The sequence below is a fragment of the Pelophylax lessonae genome, assembly GCF_965119305.1.
Source record: "Pelophylax lessonae genome assembly, chromosome: 3".
Classification (NCBI taxonomy): Eukaryota; Metazoa; Chordata; class Amphibia; order Anura; family Ranidae; genus Pelophylax; species Pelophylax lessonae.
In genome coordinates, this window is record NC_138770.1 from 552,787,898 (window position 1) to 552,808,260 (window position 20,363).

Consider the following 20,363-nt stretch of genomic DNA (forward strand, 5'->3'; position numbering starts at 1 on the left):
CCAGAAGCACCTTTGTGAGGTCAGGCACTGATGTGAATAAGAAGGCCTGGCTCACAGTCTCCACCCTAATTCATCCCAAAGTTGTTCTATCAGGTTGAGGTCAGGACTCTGTGCAGGCAAGTCAAGTTCCTCCGGCCCAAACTCGCTCATCCATGCCTTAATGGACCTTGCTTTGTGCACTGGTGCTCAGTCATGTTGGAACAGGAAGGAGCCAACCCCAAACTGTTCCCTCACAGTTAAGAGCATGAAATTTATCAAAATATCTCGGTATGCTGACGCCTTAAGAGTTCCCTTCACTGGAACTAAGGAGTCAAACCCCTGAAAAACAACCCCACAACAAAATCCCCCCCCCCCCCCACCAAATGATTTGGACCACTGCACAAAGCAAGGTCCATAAAGACATGGATGAGCAAGTTTAGGGTGGAGGAACTTGACTGGCCTGCACAGAGTCCTGACCTCAACCTGATAAAACACCTTTGGGATGAATTAGAGCAGAGATTGCGAGACATTCCTTCTCATCCAACATCAGTGCCTGATCTCACAAACGCGCTTCTGGAAGACTGGTCAAACATTCCCATAGACACACTCCTAAACCTTGTGGACAGCCTTCCCAGAAGAGTTGAAGCTGCTATAGCTGTAAAGGGTGGGCCAACTCAATATTGAACCCTACGGACTAAGACTGGAATGCCATTAAAGTTCATGAGTGCATGGAGCCTAAAACTGTTCAACTGTGACACACCATGCATGATTTTACAGTGTATAGTACATTACATGGTGCAAACCAGCAAAAACGGTCTGGTATAGTTGTATCTTCTAATTGCTTATGTGTTGCATTCCTCAGATGTAGTCAGCCAGAGAATGATTCATAAAAGTTCATATTGTTACATCAAATCACAGACAAGTAAAAGAGAAAAAAACATGACTTTTTCTATTGACTGCAGTGACCTATCAGTTGTAAATCAAGAAAAGAAGAGGTAAAGTCTGGAATAGCTCCAGAAAAAAAAGAACAAAGGAAAAAAAATCTTTACTTGTCTATTTATTACGCGATGCACATAAAAGTCTAGCTCTCGCCAAAACATTTTTTTAATGGCCTAGATAGGAAAAGATTTAGTCTAGGTTCATACTGAATGCGGCTTTGAAATCCTGCGGCTTCACTTGAAATTGCACAATTTCAAAGCCGCGTGTCAGTGCGACTTGACTGACACCCGTGTGACTTCATGCACAGAGGTCCATGCAAGTCGCACCTGAAATCACAAAAAGTAGTGCAGGAACTCAATTTTCAATTTGGTGTGTCTCACTGATTTGAACAATTTCAATGGGGTACGACCTGCCAAATCGCATTACAAGTCACTCCAGTGTGAATGGGGGCTTATGGCCGGAATACACGATAAGAAAATCGGCCGAAAATTTCCGTTCAACAAAGGATCGGCCGATATTCTACTCGTTAATGCCCAGCCATCAGTGACCGATATCGATATTGTGAACGAAAAATCCCGTTTGAAAAAAACGATAAATTCTGTCGTCTCGTTTGCGAACGAACGATATTCTATACGTTGGTGTTAAGGTCGTTCATTTAAAATCTGTAGAACATCATCACACATGCACTGTTTCAATGGTCGGCGGTCAAACGGTCAGGCGAAATTCGGCCTGTGTATGTTGGCAACGTTTTCGACCAAGGAACACTTTTTCATAAGTTAGTGGTCGAATGATCGGGCGATATTCGGCCCGTGTATTCCAGCCATAAGCCTTAGTTAATACTTGAGTTTGAGCTCACATCGTTTTTTAATGTGTGTTTATACACGTGTTTTTCAGGCATCTTTAGGCCCCGTTCACATAGGGGCGACGCTACTTCGCACCGCGACCTCCGAGGTCGCGGTGCGAGCAGCGCGCCGCGACCTCAGAGCGGCCGCCACGGACTTCATAACATTGAAGTCTATGGCGGTCGCCTCCTGGTCGCCCCAAAGAAGCTCCGGACCCTTTTTCTAAGTCGGAGCGACTTGTGTCGCTCCTATTAGAACGGGTCCGCAGCTTCCCTATGGGAGGCGACCTACGGCGACCTGTGAGGCGACCAGGTTACCGCCGCTCTTCCCCGATCGTCTGGGAATCGAGTCTGGAGATTCGCCCGCTTGTGTACACACAAGCGGGTGGATCTCCTAAGTGACAGGCAGGGTCAGATTGCAGGGTGCAGCATAGCTGAACCTGCGATCTGTCCCTGTGTCACTCAGTCACCTCCCCCCACACACGTTAGTAAGCACCAGGCATACATTAACCCCTCCCTCTCCAATAAAATTAACCCCTTCCCTGCCAGTGTCATTTTTACAGTAACAGTGCATATTTATAGCACTGATTACTGTAGTAATGTCACTGGTAACCTCAAAAGTGTCAAAAATGTCAGTCAAGGGTCCGATCTGTCCGCCGCAATGTCGCACTCCCGCAAAAAAAAATTGCAGATTGCTGCCATTACTCGTTAAAAAAAAAAACACCAAAAATGACAGAAATCTTTCCCTTAGTTAGTAAATGCAATAACTTGCGCAAACCAGTCAAAATACGCTTATTGTGATTTTTTTTTTACCAAACATAGGTACCAGAAAACAAATTGGCCAAAAATTTTTAAAAAAATGGATTTTTACATTTTTTTGGGGGTGAACTTCATATAAAAAAATTTGAAAAATATTGTTATTTTTTCAAAATTTACGCTTTTTTTTTGTTTATAGCGCAAAAAGTAAAAATCGCACAGGTGATCAAATATCACCAAAAGAAAGCTCTGTTTGTGGAAAAAAAAGGACATAAATTTAGTTTGGGTATGGCGTCGCACGACCGCGCAATTGTCAGTTAAAGTCGCACAGTGCCGAATCGCAAAAAGTGGCCTGGACGTAAGACAGCAAAATCCTCCGGTGGTAAAGTGGTTAAAGTAACAGCAGACAACATATATTCTGACCATGTAACCAAGGCAGAGATTCTACGGGTGATCTCCAGTATATCATTTCAAGGGGCCAATGCAGGCTGGCACAGTGCACTGCACAGCAATGACAGCATTCCACTAATGCAGCACAACACAACACACAATTGGTGCCAGATGAATGCACCTGGCATAACTTATGAGTAATCTCCATATAATGAAATGCCAGTCCCTTGTTGACTGACCCTTGAAAAAATCAATGAGAAAAATAATAAAATGTATACAGTACATGTACAATACATACTCAGGCCAGGGCCCACCATTACCGCCCTGAGAAATCTAGAGGGGGTGTCAGGCTGAATGATCAATGTTTCATATATGGTGGGAATGCCCCAAGATCTGTGTATTCTGGTTAAAAATAAAACATCTTATCAACCAAATTACAGGCGAGGAAGTGGCAGATGATCCTTGGGTTTGTTTATTTCATAAAACCAATTTATTATTAAAATCCTACAGAAATTCAATAGTTCCAAACTTGTTTAATGCCGCGATAGGGACGATCCCAAAAAGAGGGCAAGAAACGGATGCCCCCACTGTCAGGGAATGGTGTGGGAGAGTGGAATATTTATATGATATAGAATTCATGTGTAGTAGCCCTCTAAATTCTGCTAGTGTATACCCATCTTAAAGTGGAGTTTTTTGGAACTTTAGATCTATGTAATCCCCTTTAAAACGGCTTTTACCAATGGAAACTTTTTTTTTTTTTTTTTGCTAGTAAATACCTTAATTTCTGCTTTATTCCTCCTCTCCTCACTTCCGGGTCCGATCGGCGATGACGTCATTTGGCGATTCGCAGTGTCTGCTGGGATGTATTCTATTCCAGAAATCTCGCAGTAGCTGAGCTGTACTGAGCCGTGCCTGCCCCGCCTCCGCCCCGCCTCCTCTCATTGAGTTGTATTATTGTATGCAATGTATTAAGGCTGTTCTCTGTCCCGCCTCTGCCCCGCCTCCTCTCATTGAGTTGTATTGTATGAATGTATTAAGGCCGTTCTCTGCCCCGCCTCCGCCCCGCCTCCGCCCCGCCTCCCATCATTGAGTTGTATTGTATGAATGTATTAAGGCCGTTCTCTGCCCCGCCTCCGCCCCGCCTCCCATCATTGAGTTGTATTGTATGAATGTATTAAGGCCGTTCTCTGCCCCGCCTCCGCCCCGCCTCCCATCATTGAGTTATATTGTATGAATGTATTAAGGCCATTCTCTGCCCCGCCTCCGCCCCGCCTCCCATCATTGAGTTGTATTGTATGAATGTATTAAGGCCGTTCTCTGCCCCGCCTCCGCCCCGCCTCCTCTCATTGAGTTGTATTGTATGCAATGTATTAAGGCCGTTCTCTGCCCCGCCTCCGCCCTGCCTCCCATCATTGAGTTGTATTGTATGAATGTATTAAGGCCGTTCTCTGCCCCGCCTCCGCCCCGCCTCCTCTCATTGAGTTGTATTGTATGATGAGGCGGGGCGGAGGCGGGGCAGAGAACAGCCTTAATACATTGCATACAATACAACTCAATGAGAGGAGGCGGGGCGGAGGCGGGGCAGAGAACAGCCTTAATACATTGCATACAATACAACTCAATGAGAGGAGGCGGGCGGAGGCGGGGCAGGCACGGCTCAGTACAGTTCAGCTACTGCGAGATTTCTGAAATAAAATACATCCCAGCAGACACTGCGAATCGCTGAATGTCGTCATCGCCGATCGGACCCGGAAGTGAGGAGAGGAGGAATAAAGCAGAAATTAAGGTATTTACTAGCAAAAAAAAAAAAAGTTTCCATTGGTAAAAGCCGTTTTAAAGGGGATTACATAGATCTATGTATTCCAACCTATTAAAAATGGGTGGAACTCCGCTTTAAAGGTTCCGGTTCTTTCCAGATATGTATGCCGATGCAGAAAAAAATTCAACACATTTGCATTTTTTAAATCCATATATTCATTTGAAATTGTTTTTGTTGTACGTGAAGATGGAATCGATGCATTTCAAAAGCTTTCAGTAATAAAAAGAATTTGAAGCTCTCCACCATCAAGCTAAGCCTATATTTAAAGCCGATAAAAACGGTGTATTTATTTACTGTGCTATCAGATGATGTGACAGCGCTATAGCACAGCACATTACACATACATTTTATTTCCTGGCAGTTTCCCTTTAAATGGATTTTGGCATAAAGATTGTAACCATAGAAACGTCACACACCACTGATTAACCCATTAACTGCAAGGACTTTCCCCATGCTGAGCTGTTCCTTTCTGTTTTTAGACTTTTAATAAGTAATGGCATCATGTTCAATGAGACACATCTAACTGGAGATTCAGCCACAGAAAGTATGCTAGGAATGGTTATATAGTGATATATGCCAATAGACCAAACGTTATAAGAATTATCTTTTTCACTATGAACATTTAAATTCACTAAAAAAAAAATACATTAAGCTTAGCACTACATTGTAGGCATGTTAGGGTTTATTCATAAAGCCTCATGCACACGGCAGAAAGAAATACCACAAAAAAAGACCCCAAAATTCTCCTTTACCTTTAGGTTCCATCCACATATAGGCATCTCGGATCGTGGGCAGAAACGTTTGCGATTCTGCCTGCGATCCCGAATCATTGCAAATAGCGGGACACCCGTGCGATTCCCGTAACTTGCGATTGCACCCCAAATGTGGCGCGATTTTGCCGTGATTTTCGCCCGAACAACTGCGAAAAATTCCCGCAAACAGAATCGCGGGACTCCTGCCACTCAAAAAAAGTAAAAGAACTTATTTTGGGTGACAGGCGTCCTGCGATTCTGTTTGCGTAATTTTACCGCAATTGGTTGGGTGACAATCATGGCAAAATCACACCGCGTTTGGGGTGCCATTGCAAGTCACGGGAATCGCATGGGTGTCCTGCTATTTGCAATGATTCGGGATCGCGGGCAGAATCATGGTGATCCGAGACACCTATATATATGTGTATTCAGCCTTAAAAGCAAAAGACCAAAAAAAAAGTTTTCATATTTGGCTTTAAAAGAAAAAATTGTTTACTTCCAGCATGGACCGGAAGTGAAGCCATTAAGACGCTCCGGTCCTCGAAGGCAATAGAGGTGATCAAAGACGATCTAGTCTTTTATCGCCTCTGTGACCAGCTGGCCGCACCGTCAGATCATTTCCCAGGCGTTCCAGCGATCGGCAGGAGAAGGGACTTGTCCCCACCTGCCGCTTCTGGACGCGTTCCAACGCCTCATGAGCCGCTCAGAGCGATTTCATGAGAAAGCCAGCCGCCGGCTGAAGAAAACTGTACATGTATTGCAGTCGGCAAGTGGATATTTGAAATGATTAATATATACAACCTGATTGGAAATGCTGTTATCGAAATCTAAAAAAAAACGCATTGCCCTTTATGAATATAAAAAATAATCAATTCCATTGTGGTGGCTCCGCCTCCTTGCACCTAGTGATAGCTGCCCGCTTATGTACGTGACCGTGACCAATTACATTTCCCTACGAGGGTGCTTTATGTTTGCTAACGGTTATGGATGGGAGGTTAAGCCTCCGCTGTTACCATCCACTTATTTACGTCTCTGTTATGATTTCTAGTCTCTCCATACTGTTTGCCTTGATTATTTTTCTGTATTTCTCTGTAAAACTTTCTAAATAAAATATTTGCAAAAAATAAAAAATAATCAATTGCATAAAACTTTTTTATTTATACCAATTTTAGTTCATTTATGGTCTGAATCATTTTTTTTTTTATTATCAATAATGTTTTCTCAACTATTTTCTAAGATATTATTGTTCTACGGCAGTGTTTCTCAACCTTTTTTCAGTTGTGGCACCCTTTAAAATTCTGCACAATCTCGAGGCACCCCTTTCTAAAATGTAAAAAAACAAAACAAACGAATAGTTTTACATAACGCAGCAACGTCTATACACATGGACTATGCAACATTAGAAGGGATTTATTCCTACACTATTGCAAACTTGTACGGACTAGTATTCTAGCGTTTCTCTTCTCCCTCAGTTTCTCTTCTAATGTGACCCCAGTGCTGATGGAGAGGGATATGAGGAGGAGTAAACAAGGATGCTGTGCAAGCGCCTGTCATTCTCCCTATAAACCAGTGATGTCACTGGTTGTCAGGGTGCCAGTGACTTGACCTGCACAATGCCCAGGGTTGTCAGATTGTCAGTGGCTTGAACCGCACAGTGCCCAGGGTAGTCAGGGTGCCAGTGGCTTGACCTGCTTAGTGCCCAGGGTAGTAAGGGTGCCAGTGGCTTGACCTGCACAGTGCCCAGGGTAGTCAGGGAGCCAGTGGCTTGACCTGCACAGTGCCCAGGGTAGTCAGGGTGCCAGTGGCTTGACCTGCACAGTGCCCAGGGTAGTCAGGGTGCCAGTGACTTGACCTGCACAGTGCCCAGGGTAGTAAGGGTGCCAGTGGCTTGACCTGCACAGTGCCCAGGGTAGTAAGGGTGCCAGTGGCTTGACCTGCACAGTGCCCAGGGTAGTAAGGGTGCCAGTGGCTTGACCTGCACAGTGCCCAGGGTTGTCGGGGTGCCAGTGGCTTGAACGCATATTGCCCAGGGTTGTAAATCTACAAAGTAAAAACCTGTGGCAATTTGTTGCCATTTTTAGCCATTTTGCCAAGGCACCCCTGAAGAACCCAGGAGGCACACCAGGGTGCCATGGCACCCTGGTTGAAAAAGGCTGTTCTACAGTACATTATACCAATTGTTACAGGAATGTATACATTATAATAGTAATAAATATAAATTGTAGTTCAAATAATATCAATGACTGACTTGTGGATGGCCTAATGGTCCGTACACACGATCCAAAAATCGTACGTAAAATACCACTTTCAAAGCAATCATATGATAATCTGATGATCTTAGCCTGCATTCACACCTGAGCAACTTAGAAACATGGGCAGAAACCTGTGAAAAACACGATTAGATGCACGTTGTGCTTGCAGTGAAATTATTTCCTAATGGAACCCCAGAAGCGGTCAAGTGTTCCATGCAAAAAAACACACAAAAATGCTTTGCTTAGTGGCAAAAACTGGTACTTGAGCTTCTTGGAGCATTTGTCATGTGACAAGCAGGCCACTCATGCCATGGGCTATTGCGTGACATCGCTCAAATATGCATGCAGCCTTAGGCCGGCCATAGACGGTTCGAATCTCAGCCGGTTCCTGATTCAAACCATGTGTGCACAAGGTTGAATGTACCAAATTGATCGATCAATAAACTTGGGTTCAACCAGCCTGCTAGATTCAGTTGCGATTGTGGCTGCAATAGCCACTAGCAATAATTACAGTATTTTACCAGAGGGGATGGCTTTTCCCACTTGCCCCCGCCAAGAGCAGACAATTACTCTAAGTGGCGGTTCACACATATGCGACGTCAGGCATCGCATGTGATTCGCATTGCTCTGCTCTGCAAATCACATGCAAAGTCTGTGCGACACAAATTCAGCCATACGATTTGCATCACATTCCGACTAAAGTCGCACAGGACCCTTTTTTGGTCCGCACCAGAATCGGATCGCATGCCCTATGCGATCCGATTAATGTCTGAACTGACAGTTCGCACTGCAATATGCAAACTGATCTGGGGGTGTTGTTAACTCTGTCCTGACACCCCCAGCAATTTGCATATGGCAGTGTGAACTGCCTGCGAGTTGAGTGTGATGCCGGAACCCACAAGGGATTCGCAGGGTTTCCGCATTGCATATCTGTGAACCGCCACTGTCTGTATTAATAGTGAAATCGTGCAAATTTCATTCCCGTGGCTGCAGGAAAGAAATTTGCCTTTGTTTTTTTCCTAAGATAGTAAATAGTGTGAATCATCAGAATAACAATGTGACAACAAATGATAGTATTTTATATTCTACATTCGTTTACGCAGCTCAAAAATCATTTAGAGAGATCAGTTGTTGCCTTTGATTGGGACTGCAGTTGTCCAGCACTCAGAATGGTCCCTTTTTATAGATAATCTTTGCTGAAAATGACCGCATACACAGAATGTGCCAGAAAATGGGAAACTCATTTCAACTGTCATGTCCCATTTTCATCAGACAGCAGCCATCATGGTACTGTTGTTTTATGTTTATGGAATCTTCACCGAATTATACAAAAAAATCCCCATTGTGTACTGCCAATCATTGACTGCCTACAAGCAGAGAACATCTCATCGGAATCGATGTGTGATGAGAATTTTGCCCATTCTCAACCGAATTAAAAGAAAAAATAGCATGTCATTGGCTCACTGGCTGTGACTGACAGCAGTTGGGGCCATTGGCTTCCGCTGCTGCTTCGGCCAATGAGCAGTGAGAGTCCCCGGAAAGCCGAGGCTGTCATGCACATTTCTTCATTATTTATAGAATATCTATATTTTACCATTTAATATGTAATGGAGAGTGCTTATATGATGCTTGGAGAGCATGCTGGGTTTCCTAAAGTTCAGCACTACCTGCTCATTTCTAGACTGAGAGGTATGACCCTCCTCTGAGTCATTCAACTGTGTGCATAATTTGATCTCCTACTTCCTTCTCCCAATCAACATTGATTATTTGTAATCCTTGCGCTATGAGCATTATAGAATGGATAGAAAAATATATCATATTTACTTATTTTAACCTTTTTTTCACATTTCTCAGTTACTTCCTGGTTTCTTGCCTAGGCAAATGATGTCATACATCCCAGGAGCCTTCAGGAGGGGAGGAGAGGAGGAGGGGTTTTCTCAGCTAAGCACACCCTCCTGCATGAGCTAAGAGCAGATGGATTCCAAGAAGTAAATGCTAAATGAACCATTTGCCCTTACCCAAGATGGCCATGGCCAGAAATGCTAGGGGGTGTTTTTCAAAGTGTTTTCTCAGCATAATAAAGCAAGAGACATACACATATGGGGGGAGTTTGCTTTGGATATTAAAAATTAATTAAATAGTGTTTTTGGTTTGTGGTCTTCAGATTCAGAGAAGATCCGCTTTAAGGTTGTAAAATAAGCTATTCGTGGCATAGCAGTAAATCAGCTTAGGGTAGAGCTACAGCATAGCTCTGAGTGCACCATCTGCAAGTAATATAAGTAATAAATATAAAATGTTCAAATACAAAATTTCAACTTTCACAGACTTAAAGTAGTTGTAAAGCCTTAGGCCCCTTTCACACAGGTGGACCGTTCAGATCCGCCTGTCTGTTTTTTTTTGGCGGATCTGAACGGTTCCCCCATGCATCCCTATGGGGGATTGGATGTCATCCGAGACATATCCGCTGACATCCGATCCGACCCGTCAAATCTGGACGGATCGAAACCCTATTTTCCATCCGTCCAGCGGTTCAGAACGGATGGGATCGGATGAGAACGGACCGACAGTCGGTTCCCATCCGATTTCCCCATAGAGATGTATGGGGAACTGACAGCTGTGTCTCCGCACACAGCGTGGAGAACGGAGAACAGCTGTCATCCTTCTGCTCAGCGGGGAATCGGCGGATTGATCCCCCGCTGAGATAAATGTAGTCCGTCCGACGGACATATTGTGTGAAAGAGCCCTTAAGGTCTTTCACCTTAATGCATAGAATTAAGGTAAAAAAACCTTCTGTACTGCAGCTCCCCCCAGACCCCCCTTTTCCTTACCTGAGCCCAATCCGATCCAGTGATGTACACAAGCGCAGTGACTCCAGCCGCTGTCTCTCTCCATTGGCTCCTTCTGCTGTCAATCAAATCCAGTGACAGCAGTGACAGTGAGGAGCAGGGGGTGGGGCCGTGTCCCACTGTCTGTGTCAATGGACGCAGCAGCTGGTCTCGGGAGTGAGCATGCATGGATGCCCCCCAGGAAAAGTGACTTTCCGTGGGGGGCACCCAATGAAGAGGAGGGGCCTGGAGCACCGGCGGAGCACCCCAGAAGAGTAGGATCGGGGCTGCTCTGTTCAAAACGATTGCACAGAGCAGGTAAGTATAGTATAGGCATGTTTATTATTTTTATAAAAGATAAAAAGAGGGTTTACAACCACACATATATGTGATGCGGGAACCTTGCGAATCCACTGCGGGTTCCCGCATCGCATTCAAACCGCAGGCAGTTCACGCTGCCATATGCCAATGGCTTGGGGTGTCAATACAAAGTTAACGACACCCCCAGATCAGTTTGCATATCTCAGTGCGAACTGTCAGTTCAGACATGGATCGGATCACATAGGTGTGAACACCCATGCAATCCGATTCTGCTGTGGACCCAAAAAAGGGTCCTGTGTGAGTTGTGTCCAAATCCGATTGCGAATTCTGCCATACAATCTGTATGGCTGAATTTGCATCGCACAGACATCGCATGTGATTTTCAGAGCAGTGCGCGCCGAATCACATACGACGTCTGTAATCGCACCAATGTGATTAATGGGCTTAATTTTTTATTATATTTCAAAGTTCTAAACTTTATTAAAAAGAAAGATACAAAAAAAAAAAAAACTTTAGATTGCCTCTAAGCAATCTAAAAAAATTAGAGCTTGGCTTCATGTGACACAAACTTCAAGGAATGGTAAATTAGACTTTAGCAAGATATCAAAGATCAAACCTGTTAGCCTTAATTCATGCATGGAGACATGAAGACTGCGGTTGGGATTTTCATCTTGCACAATTATTGCATTCACCAAATGATCTGAAAACACCACCTGCCCACACGAAGGTTTCCCTAACAACCAATCTTCAAGTCATTTAGCAATACCCCTTCATATTCCTGCTTTAATGAAAACGGTCACTTTTACAATTTGCTTACTAACAAATGAGAGCGGAAATGTCAGCTCTGAGGGTCATATTGGAAGCATATAATACACGGTTTAAACACACGCTGCAAATATTCCAGATTATAGTGATCCAGCGAGCAATAACCTTTTCACTTGCTTCAGGATGTACATTTCTGTAGCGCAATTTATTGTATATTCTTATCTTACTATAAATTACCATTTAATAATACCAACACCAAACCCTCTCCTGTCTGCTTTTTTAATATTAATATTTCAATCTATGTAAACCGGGGCTTCTGATTTTTAAAGTGGACCTTTTTAGGAAATGATAGGTCTGCATGAATAAATTCCGCCAATGTCACAATATACGGCAGCACTATCATTTTTAGAAACCTGTACCTTTTATTATTAAAACGTATTCCTTGATCCCCAGGTGAATGAATTTGTCTAGTCTTAAATAATTGTCATTCATTAGGAAGAATTTCCATAATCCAGCCCTACACTGCGGAATCGGACAAAATCTGATCTGATAGAGGCCCTGACGCCATCACCCGGCTCAACAAACCTTCATCTGAAAATCGATTGAGCCATCATTGTTGTTGTAGGCTGCTGCAGTCACCTGAATACAAGAGCTGGCAGGGGAGATTCCTTCGTCTGCATTGTTTAGTGCAAATAATGTAATCAAATGATTTCTCTTGTGCATCCAGCAGAGCCTAGCTTAAAGCGGTATTAAAGAGGAAGTAAACTTCCATCTTAAAGCGGAGTTCCGGCCACAAAATAGACATAGTCGATTTTGGGCCATCCGCTTCCTATTTGTCACCTGAAAAAGAAATGGGAAGTTACGATTTTTTTTAATTGCAGAAAAAAAAATACTCACCTTTCTTCTACTTCCTCCCTCGGCCGCACGGCCCGCGCCGTCACTTCCGCTTTGCAATGATCCCTGGGAGCTGAACGTCATCGCTCCCAGGAATCAATGCGCCTGCACCGGCCCCGACGTCAGTTCTGGTGCAGGCACCGTCATACCTTGCTAAACAGCTTCTGGGCATGCCCAGAAGCTGTGCAGGGACAACGCTGCGGCCCCGGAAGTGACGGCGGGGCTGGCGCAGTGCATCGTGGGATCGAAGAGGACAGAAGAGGACACTGAAGAGGATCGCGCTGGCTTCAAGCTGCCCACACCTGAGATGGCAACGCTGGAGAAGAAATCTTAAAAGTAAGTATTTCTTCTTGCAGGTAAGTGCGAACCGGGACAGATCAGAGGCTAGCCATTGTGGAATGTACTAGCCCTGACTGTCCCGGGGGTATGAAAAATTCATTGAAATTTTTTTTTTGTGGCCGGAACTCCGCTTTAAGGTTTTACCTATAGCGTTCCACCCCCCCCTCCACCCCCTCCAAAATGTAAAAGTCAGCAGCTACACATACTGTAGCTGCTGACTTTTAATATTAGGACACTTACCTGTCCTGCAGTCCAGCGATGTTGGCACCGCAGCCGATGTTTCCATCGACTGTCGGGTGCAGCCGCCGCCATTGCCGGTAAGAGAACCCAGCAGTGAAGCCTTGCGGCTTCACGTGCGGGTTCGTACTGTGCATTCCTATTGGCTCAGGGAGGGAGGAGGGGGCCAAACTTCTGAGGGACGGTGCCGCGGGGCCGTATCCAGGAAATGGGGAAGGGTACCTGTCAAAAACAGGTACCCCCTCCCCCCTGAAAGGTGCCAAATGTGGCACCGGAGGTGGGGAGGAAACAAAAGAGCAGAAGTTCCACTTTTGGGTGGAACTCCGCTTTAAGGCTTACCTATAGGTAGCGTAAATATCTCCTAAACATACAACGTTTAGGAGGTATTTACTGACCTAGCAGTCAGTTACGTCTTTTTTTTTTGTTCTTTTTGGGAGGAAGGTTTTATTGAATAAATAAAATCTAATCATTGTAAGCCCCCCTGTCAGTGTTAATAAGAGTGTCTCAACCCTTTTAGGCCTGTTTTTTACAGGTTTCAGCTTGTATAAGAGCAGTGTGAACGGCAAGCTTTGACAAAGCATTTGCAGAGCTTTCAGCAAACTTTGATGTTAAAGTAACTAGTTTGTAAATGCTGAATACAGATGCTAATGGGGTGTTGGCTGCCACTTTAAGAAAGCTGCTAGCAGGCCTTCAACAAGCTTCAAAAAGTGCCATTTAGCACTCCCATTAGGATCTGTGTTCAGCATTTACAGACTGGAGCTGAATGGTACATTAAAAGCTTCAACAAAGCTTGCTGAAAGCTCTGCAAATGCTTTGTCAATGCTTACTGTTCATACTGATCTTCTACAAGGTGAAGCTTGTATGAAACAGGTCTAGCTGCTACAGCCTGATGCACACGGGGCGTTTTCACAGCTGCTGTTAGGAGCGTCAGACATTTTTTTTTGCAGCTTAAAAACGCTCCCCTTCCATGTTATTCTATGGCCTCATGCACACACAGGCTTTTAGGAGCTGTAAGTGGCATAGGCCTTTTCAAGCTGTAAAAAAAACAGGGCCAGTGTGTTCTGGAGCAGCAGCAGCAGTAGGCTGTAAAAACGTCTGACGCGCCTAAACGCGGCTAAATTTTTCCTGATTTTTCCTGGCGTCAGAACTGGCTTTGCAGCTCCTTTTTTCAAACGTGTGCATGAGGCCTACATCTGCAGGACAGCTTGTTCTGTTGAAACATAACAGACTTTCTGGCAGGATCACTATGAAAAAAAGAAATAAAGCCAAAAAAATAAAATGAATGCAACCACCACATCTAAAAATGTATAACCTGCAAAATAAATGTTTGCTTTTGGGTTTAATACAGTCTTAAGAGCTTGTATGGGCAGCCTAAGAGCTTATTCATATGCAATGCGGTGACCTGCATTGTTCAGCATTGGATCAACCCAGGTCATGGCTACGGCACATAGAATACATTTGTTCTGTGTGAGCCTCGTTCACATTACAACATAGGTGTGACATGTGAAGCGGAAAAATGCAGACAGATTGTATTTTTTTGCAGAGCACTGGATGGCACCGCAGCTCACTGCACCGCACCGCACTGCACCGCAGCTCACCGCACCACACTGCAAGGCACCTCACTGCAATGCACCACAGCTCACCGCACCGCACTGCACCGCAGCTTACCGCACTGCAAGGCACCTCACTGCACTGCACCACAGCTCACCGCACCGCACTGCACCGCAGCTCACCGCACTGCAAGGCACCTCACTGCACTGCACCACAGCTCACCGCACCGCACTGCACCGCAGCTCACCGCACTGCAAGGCACCTCACTGCACTGCACCACAGCTCACCGCACCGCACTGCACCGCAGCTCACCTCACTGCAAGGCACCTCACTGCTGTGCAGAGAACTTCCTATAAAATTAAAAAAAGGTAAACAGTGTGTTGCGAAACTCAAGACACCACTCATCACGGATGCTACACGATTAATTTGCGCATACGTCTGGTGTGAACATGCCGTTTCCTCTCCACCAGCATTCTGTAGGGGAGAATCTGCAGAAGGGGGCTGATCTGTATTAGAGCCGGTCCACATATATGACAGACATCGCATGTGATCAGGAGCACACTGCTCTGCAAATCCCATGCGATGTCTGTGCGATACAAATTCAGTGGATTCGCAGGGTTCCCGCATCACATATGTGTTAACCGGGACTTAGACATTTGTGAACATAGCCAAGAACTGCACAGGTACTAGGATTTACAACGTGCACTATTGTTAAATGTAAACCAGCATCTTAGGCAGGTCATACATGGTGCAAATTCACAACCATGTATGGCCGGCCGATGTCAGAGAAGGTGCTGACCGTGAACAATGCCTAAACAAAGATGGCGTTGTGTTTCTGGAAAGAAAAGCAAATGAAGGCATTCTAAGGGGAGTACTGTGATCTCTGTGATGAAGAATAAATAGTTGTTAGCGTTACACTTACACATTATTTACGTAATTGAAATGAAAAAGATGCTAGGTCTAGTTTAAATGCTCAACATACATCTTATGCCTAAAAAAGAAATCTCAGGAGTACCCATATTTGTTTCTCCTACTTTCCACTATTTTTCTACTTTGCTCCAAGCATTGTATGGCAGAACATCATCTGAATGGGGGGGGGGGGGTGGGATTTACTAAAACTGGAGAGTGCAAACTCTGGTGCAGCTCTGCAAAGAATCCAATCAGCTTCCAGGTTTTGTTGTCAAAGCTGAACTGAACAAGCTGAAAATAGAAACGGATTGGCTATCATGTGCAGCTGCACCAGATTCTGAGTGCACCAGTTTTAGTAAATTTCCCCCAATGTGTAAAACCAGGTTCACAATTATAACACCTATTTACTAAGGCCCCTTTCACACGAGCGCACCACCTGACGGAGTCCGTTCTGCTCAGCGGGGGATCGATCCGCCGATTCCCGCTGAGCAGGCGGATGACAGCTCCGTCTCCGCTCTGTGTGCAGAGACGGAGCTGTCAGATCCCCGCTGTCCTCTATGGGGAGATCGGATGAGAACGGATCGCCTGCCCGTTCTCATCCGATCCCATCCAATCTGATCCTCCAGACGGATGGAAAATAGGGTTTCCATCCGTCCGGATTTCACGGACGGGATCGGATCGTGTCTCCGCTGACATCCGCTGCCCCATAGGGATGCATGGAGCATCCGATCAGGTCCGCCTGAAAAAACTGACAGGCGGATCGGATCGTCGTGTGAAAGGGTCCTAAGGAATTTGTACTTATCCAGTTTTTAACTTGGGTCTCCGAGTTTTAACATTTTTCTGAGACCCATCTGTTTATGACTATCTTGAGGATGCGAGGGGCACATGTTTAAAAATTGCAAAAGAATGTGAAACAAAAATGGAATAGTTGCCCGTATTAACCTTATTCCACCTTCCTAGAACATTTGAAACCTAATTGATTAGTATAGGCAACCCCAGTTCTGTTCCCATTTTCTTTTCTTTAGTTGCCATTCATAATTTTTTAAACTACATTAGACATCAATGTTTTCACCTATATCCATGCTCTTACCTTACTGGAATGGGGTCCTGGCAGCAGCAGTTTAAGGGCCTGCCTCTTCAACTCTACTAAACGTGCATTGCAATTCTCACACCATACGCCTCTGTCAGACCCGGGAGATGATCCTCCACCGCTACCAGAGCCAGGAGATCCTGTGCCAAATCCAGGAGATCCACCTAGTGATCCAGGAGAGCTGTTTCCAATTCCAGGGGATGCAGGTCCAGGTGACCCTGAGAAGGAGCCAGGGGAGGAGGTTCCAGAGCCAGGGGAAGGAGTACCAGATGAACCCGGTATGGATCCTGCACCTTCAGGAGCAGGCCTACTACCGGCTCGAGACTCCTCATAGGCTTTTCTATACCAGCTCTCCGGAGAGAAAGGCGCAGATGATTTTGTAGGGGAGCACACCTCGTTGACCTATAAATAATAAAAAAGAAAGTGCATTAGAACCATAACTTTCTTATGTGACTGCTTGCTTGTAGATTGAATGTTCTCTTCTGTACGTCATTTATCATAGACAGTATACTGCAAGATTATGAAACATCGGGGTTGGTTTACTAAAATTGAAGAGTGAAAATCTGGTACAGCTCTGCACAGAAACCAATCAGCTTCCAGGTTTATTTTTCAAAACTTAAAGTGGAGTTCCACCCTAAAATTATACTTACCTCCATCTTCTCGCTCCGGGTCACCTGAAAAACAAATGGATAAATCGCAATTTAAATTTTTTTTTACTTACCTCGTTTAGAAGAAAATATACTTACCTTACCATCCACTTCCTCCTTCCTCGGCCGCGGCCCGCACCGTCACTTCCGCTTTGCAATGATTCCTGGGAGCTGAACGTCATCGCTCCCAGGAATCAATGCGCCTGCACCGGCCCCGACGTCCGTTCCGGTTCAGGCGCCGTCATACCTTGCTAAACAGCTTCTTGGCATGCCCAGAAGCTGTGCAGGGATGACGCTGCGGCACTGGAAGTGACGGCGGGGCCGGTGCAGTGCATCGTGGGACCGAAGAAGACGGAAGAGGACGCAGAAGAGGATCGCGCTAGCTTCAAGCTGCCCACACCTGAGATGGCAGCGCTGGAGAATACATTTTCAAGGTAAGTATTTCTTCTTGCAGGTAAGTGCAACCCGGGACAGATCAGAGGCTAGCCATTGTGGAATGCACTAGCCCTTACTGTCCCGGGGGTATTTTTATTTTAAAAAAAAATTTCCCAGGGTGGAACTCCGCTTTAATTGAACAAGCAGAAGTTAGAAGCTGATTGGCTACCATGCATAACTGCACCAGGTTTTGCACTCTTCAGTTTCAGTAAATCAGCCCCACTGGGTCTGTATGATTTGCTATAGTAATTATAGTGGGCCTTGCACCAAAAAGGTACTCATATCTTTTAGATCCCCACTCTGCTGACTTAAAGATAAAAATAAAAAAAAAACACACATTAGGAAATAAGTGAAAAATAAGTTTACTTTACACACCCCCCTATACCCAGGCAAGGGTGACGTCACAACCCTTCCAACAAGATCTGGGAAATCTGAGGATCTCAATGATCCAGCATTGTGTTAGATTAATGCCTCGTACACACGCATCGATTATTGGCCGGGAATTTTCGGCCGACGTCCGATCGGCCGATTTTCGGCTTGTAATGCCTTGTACACACGCATCGATTATTGGCCGGGAATTTTCGGCCAACGTCCGATCGGCCGATTTTCGGCTTGTTAGTATGATGCTTTTGACAACCAACTCCGACTTTTCGGCCGAATAAAATCTGGTGTGCAGGCTATAATATTTTTGTTGGCCGTCAACACAACGGCCGATTTTCGGTCAGTCAGTACAGATTTCGGCAGACAAAAATCTGATGAGCAAGACTGGGCATGCTCAGAGAAGAAAAAACACACGGAAAGTAAACCAGCACATGACATCACTTCTGAAGTAGACTTTTGTTGGCCGAGAAAATTTGTGTGCAGTCTAGGCACATTCCAACCAACAAAACACAACTTGGACAAAAGACGGCCGATCGGTCGGCCGATAATCATTGCGTGTGTACGAGGCATTAGGATCCCACTGGAGAGCTGCAGGCGAGGGCTGAGGTGCAAAATAAGTATAGTTTTCTCTTTTCTCTTAGAGCCCTTTGAGTTTTTCAAGTGCTTTGGCGTTAAAAAAAGCACCCGAAAAGCTCACAAAAAACGCTTCCCATTAAAATCAATGAATGCTTTCACACTAGGACGATGCGCTGGCATCTTTTGAGAGCTAAAAAAAAGCGCCTCAAAAACGCCCCTCTCCATTGAAATGGATGGACATTTTTTGGAGCAGTTTTTAAGTCACATTTAAAAAGCGCACTGCAAATGCCTGAAAAGCGCTCAGCATTTTATGGGCAGTTTAGAAGAACCTCAGTTTTTGCTTTTTGGGGTTCATTTGATTTGAGTTATAGAAATAAAGAAGAAAGGGTGGGAGGAGTATTGTCGGAAATTAGCTGTGTAATAAACAGATGAAGTAGAAATTTACTTGAATAAGATATGTCTTGTTTAATGGTTTTTTATTTTATTTTTTTTTTCTGGATTATGCTGTCTCACCCGAAAACTTTAATAAAAATTATATTTGAAAAAAAAAAAAAAAAAAAGAAGAGCCTCAGTGTGAAAGGGCTCTTAATGTGACTTTTTCTTATTATTTGATTTCATTTTTTTACACTAATCACACACACTGGGGGCAAGCCAACCTTATGGGTAAGCATAACTTGCTTTTGAAGGTCCTAAGGGTAACTCCATTTTGTAGGAGAAAAAAATTGCAAATAAAAAAAAAAAAAATAATAATAATAATATAGCGTATTCAATTGCGACACAAGTCATATTGTAATTGATTGTTAATAAAAAAATTACCTTTCCTTTTTCAATCTGCAGGGCTGTAATTTTCTGTAAAATGCAATGCAATATGGCTACCTGGAAGTGTTCTGTACACAGAATGTATACAGAACGCCCCGCAGATCTGTCATTTCCTGCTGTTGTGATTGGCTTACTGATTTTCCCAGGAGTCTGCACTAGGATACAAATCATATTTTGAGCACCCTCTGCAACAAAAATGTAATTTTTGATGAGATAGGCTCAAAGGGAAATCACATCTAAAGGGATGCAGACCCTGCAGCTTGCCTCATTAGAGCCCTGCAGGTGCAGCAGTGGTTATAAAACCACTCCCATACAAATTCACTGTGGATATGGACACAGACAAACAAACAGCTATTCTTTCGGAATAACAAAAGGTAAGAATAAGCAACAAAGGTTGTTAAAATCCCTGCAATGTGATAGATCACCCAGGGAATGTTATTTTCTCAACCAAAGTGGAGTTATTCTTTAAAGCGGAGTTCCGGCCTCGGGGGTCAATTTGAGCTAAAAATACCCCCAGGACAGTCAGGGCTAGTACATTCCATAATGGATAGCCTCTGAACTGTCCGGGTCGCACTTACTTGTAAGAATACTTACCTTGAAAATTTCTTCTCCAGCGCTGCCATCTCAGGTGTGGGCAGCTGAAGCCGCAGCATCCCTCTTCGTGTCCTCTTCCGTGACATCGGAGTCCCACAATGCACTGCACCGGCCCCGCTCGTCACTTCCGGTGCAGGCACAGCATCCCTGCACAGCTTCTGGGCATGCCCAGAAGCTGTTTAGCAGTGAATGCCGCGCCTGCACCGGAAGTGACGAGCGGGGCCGGTGCAGGCGCATTGATTCCTGGGAGCG

The 20,363-nt window shown here is 44.8% G+C and overlaps 1 protein-coding gene across 1 annotated transcript in view; it reads right to left on the bottom strand.

Moving 5' to 3' along the window:
• The window catches only part of KIF26B (kinesin family member 26B), a 546,719-nt gene that overhangs the window by 505,313 nt on the left and 21,043 nt on the right, over window positions 1–20,363 (bottom strand). Inside the window, exon 2 of the mRNA XM_082249575.1 lies at window positions 16,660–17,061. Coding sequence (XP_082105701.1) covers window positions 16,660–17,061 — 402 coding nt within the window. The remainder of the gene's footprint in view (window positions 1–16,659; window positions 17,062–20,363) is intronic.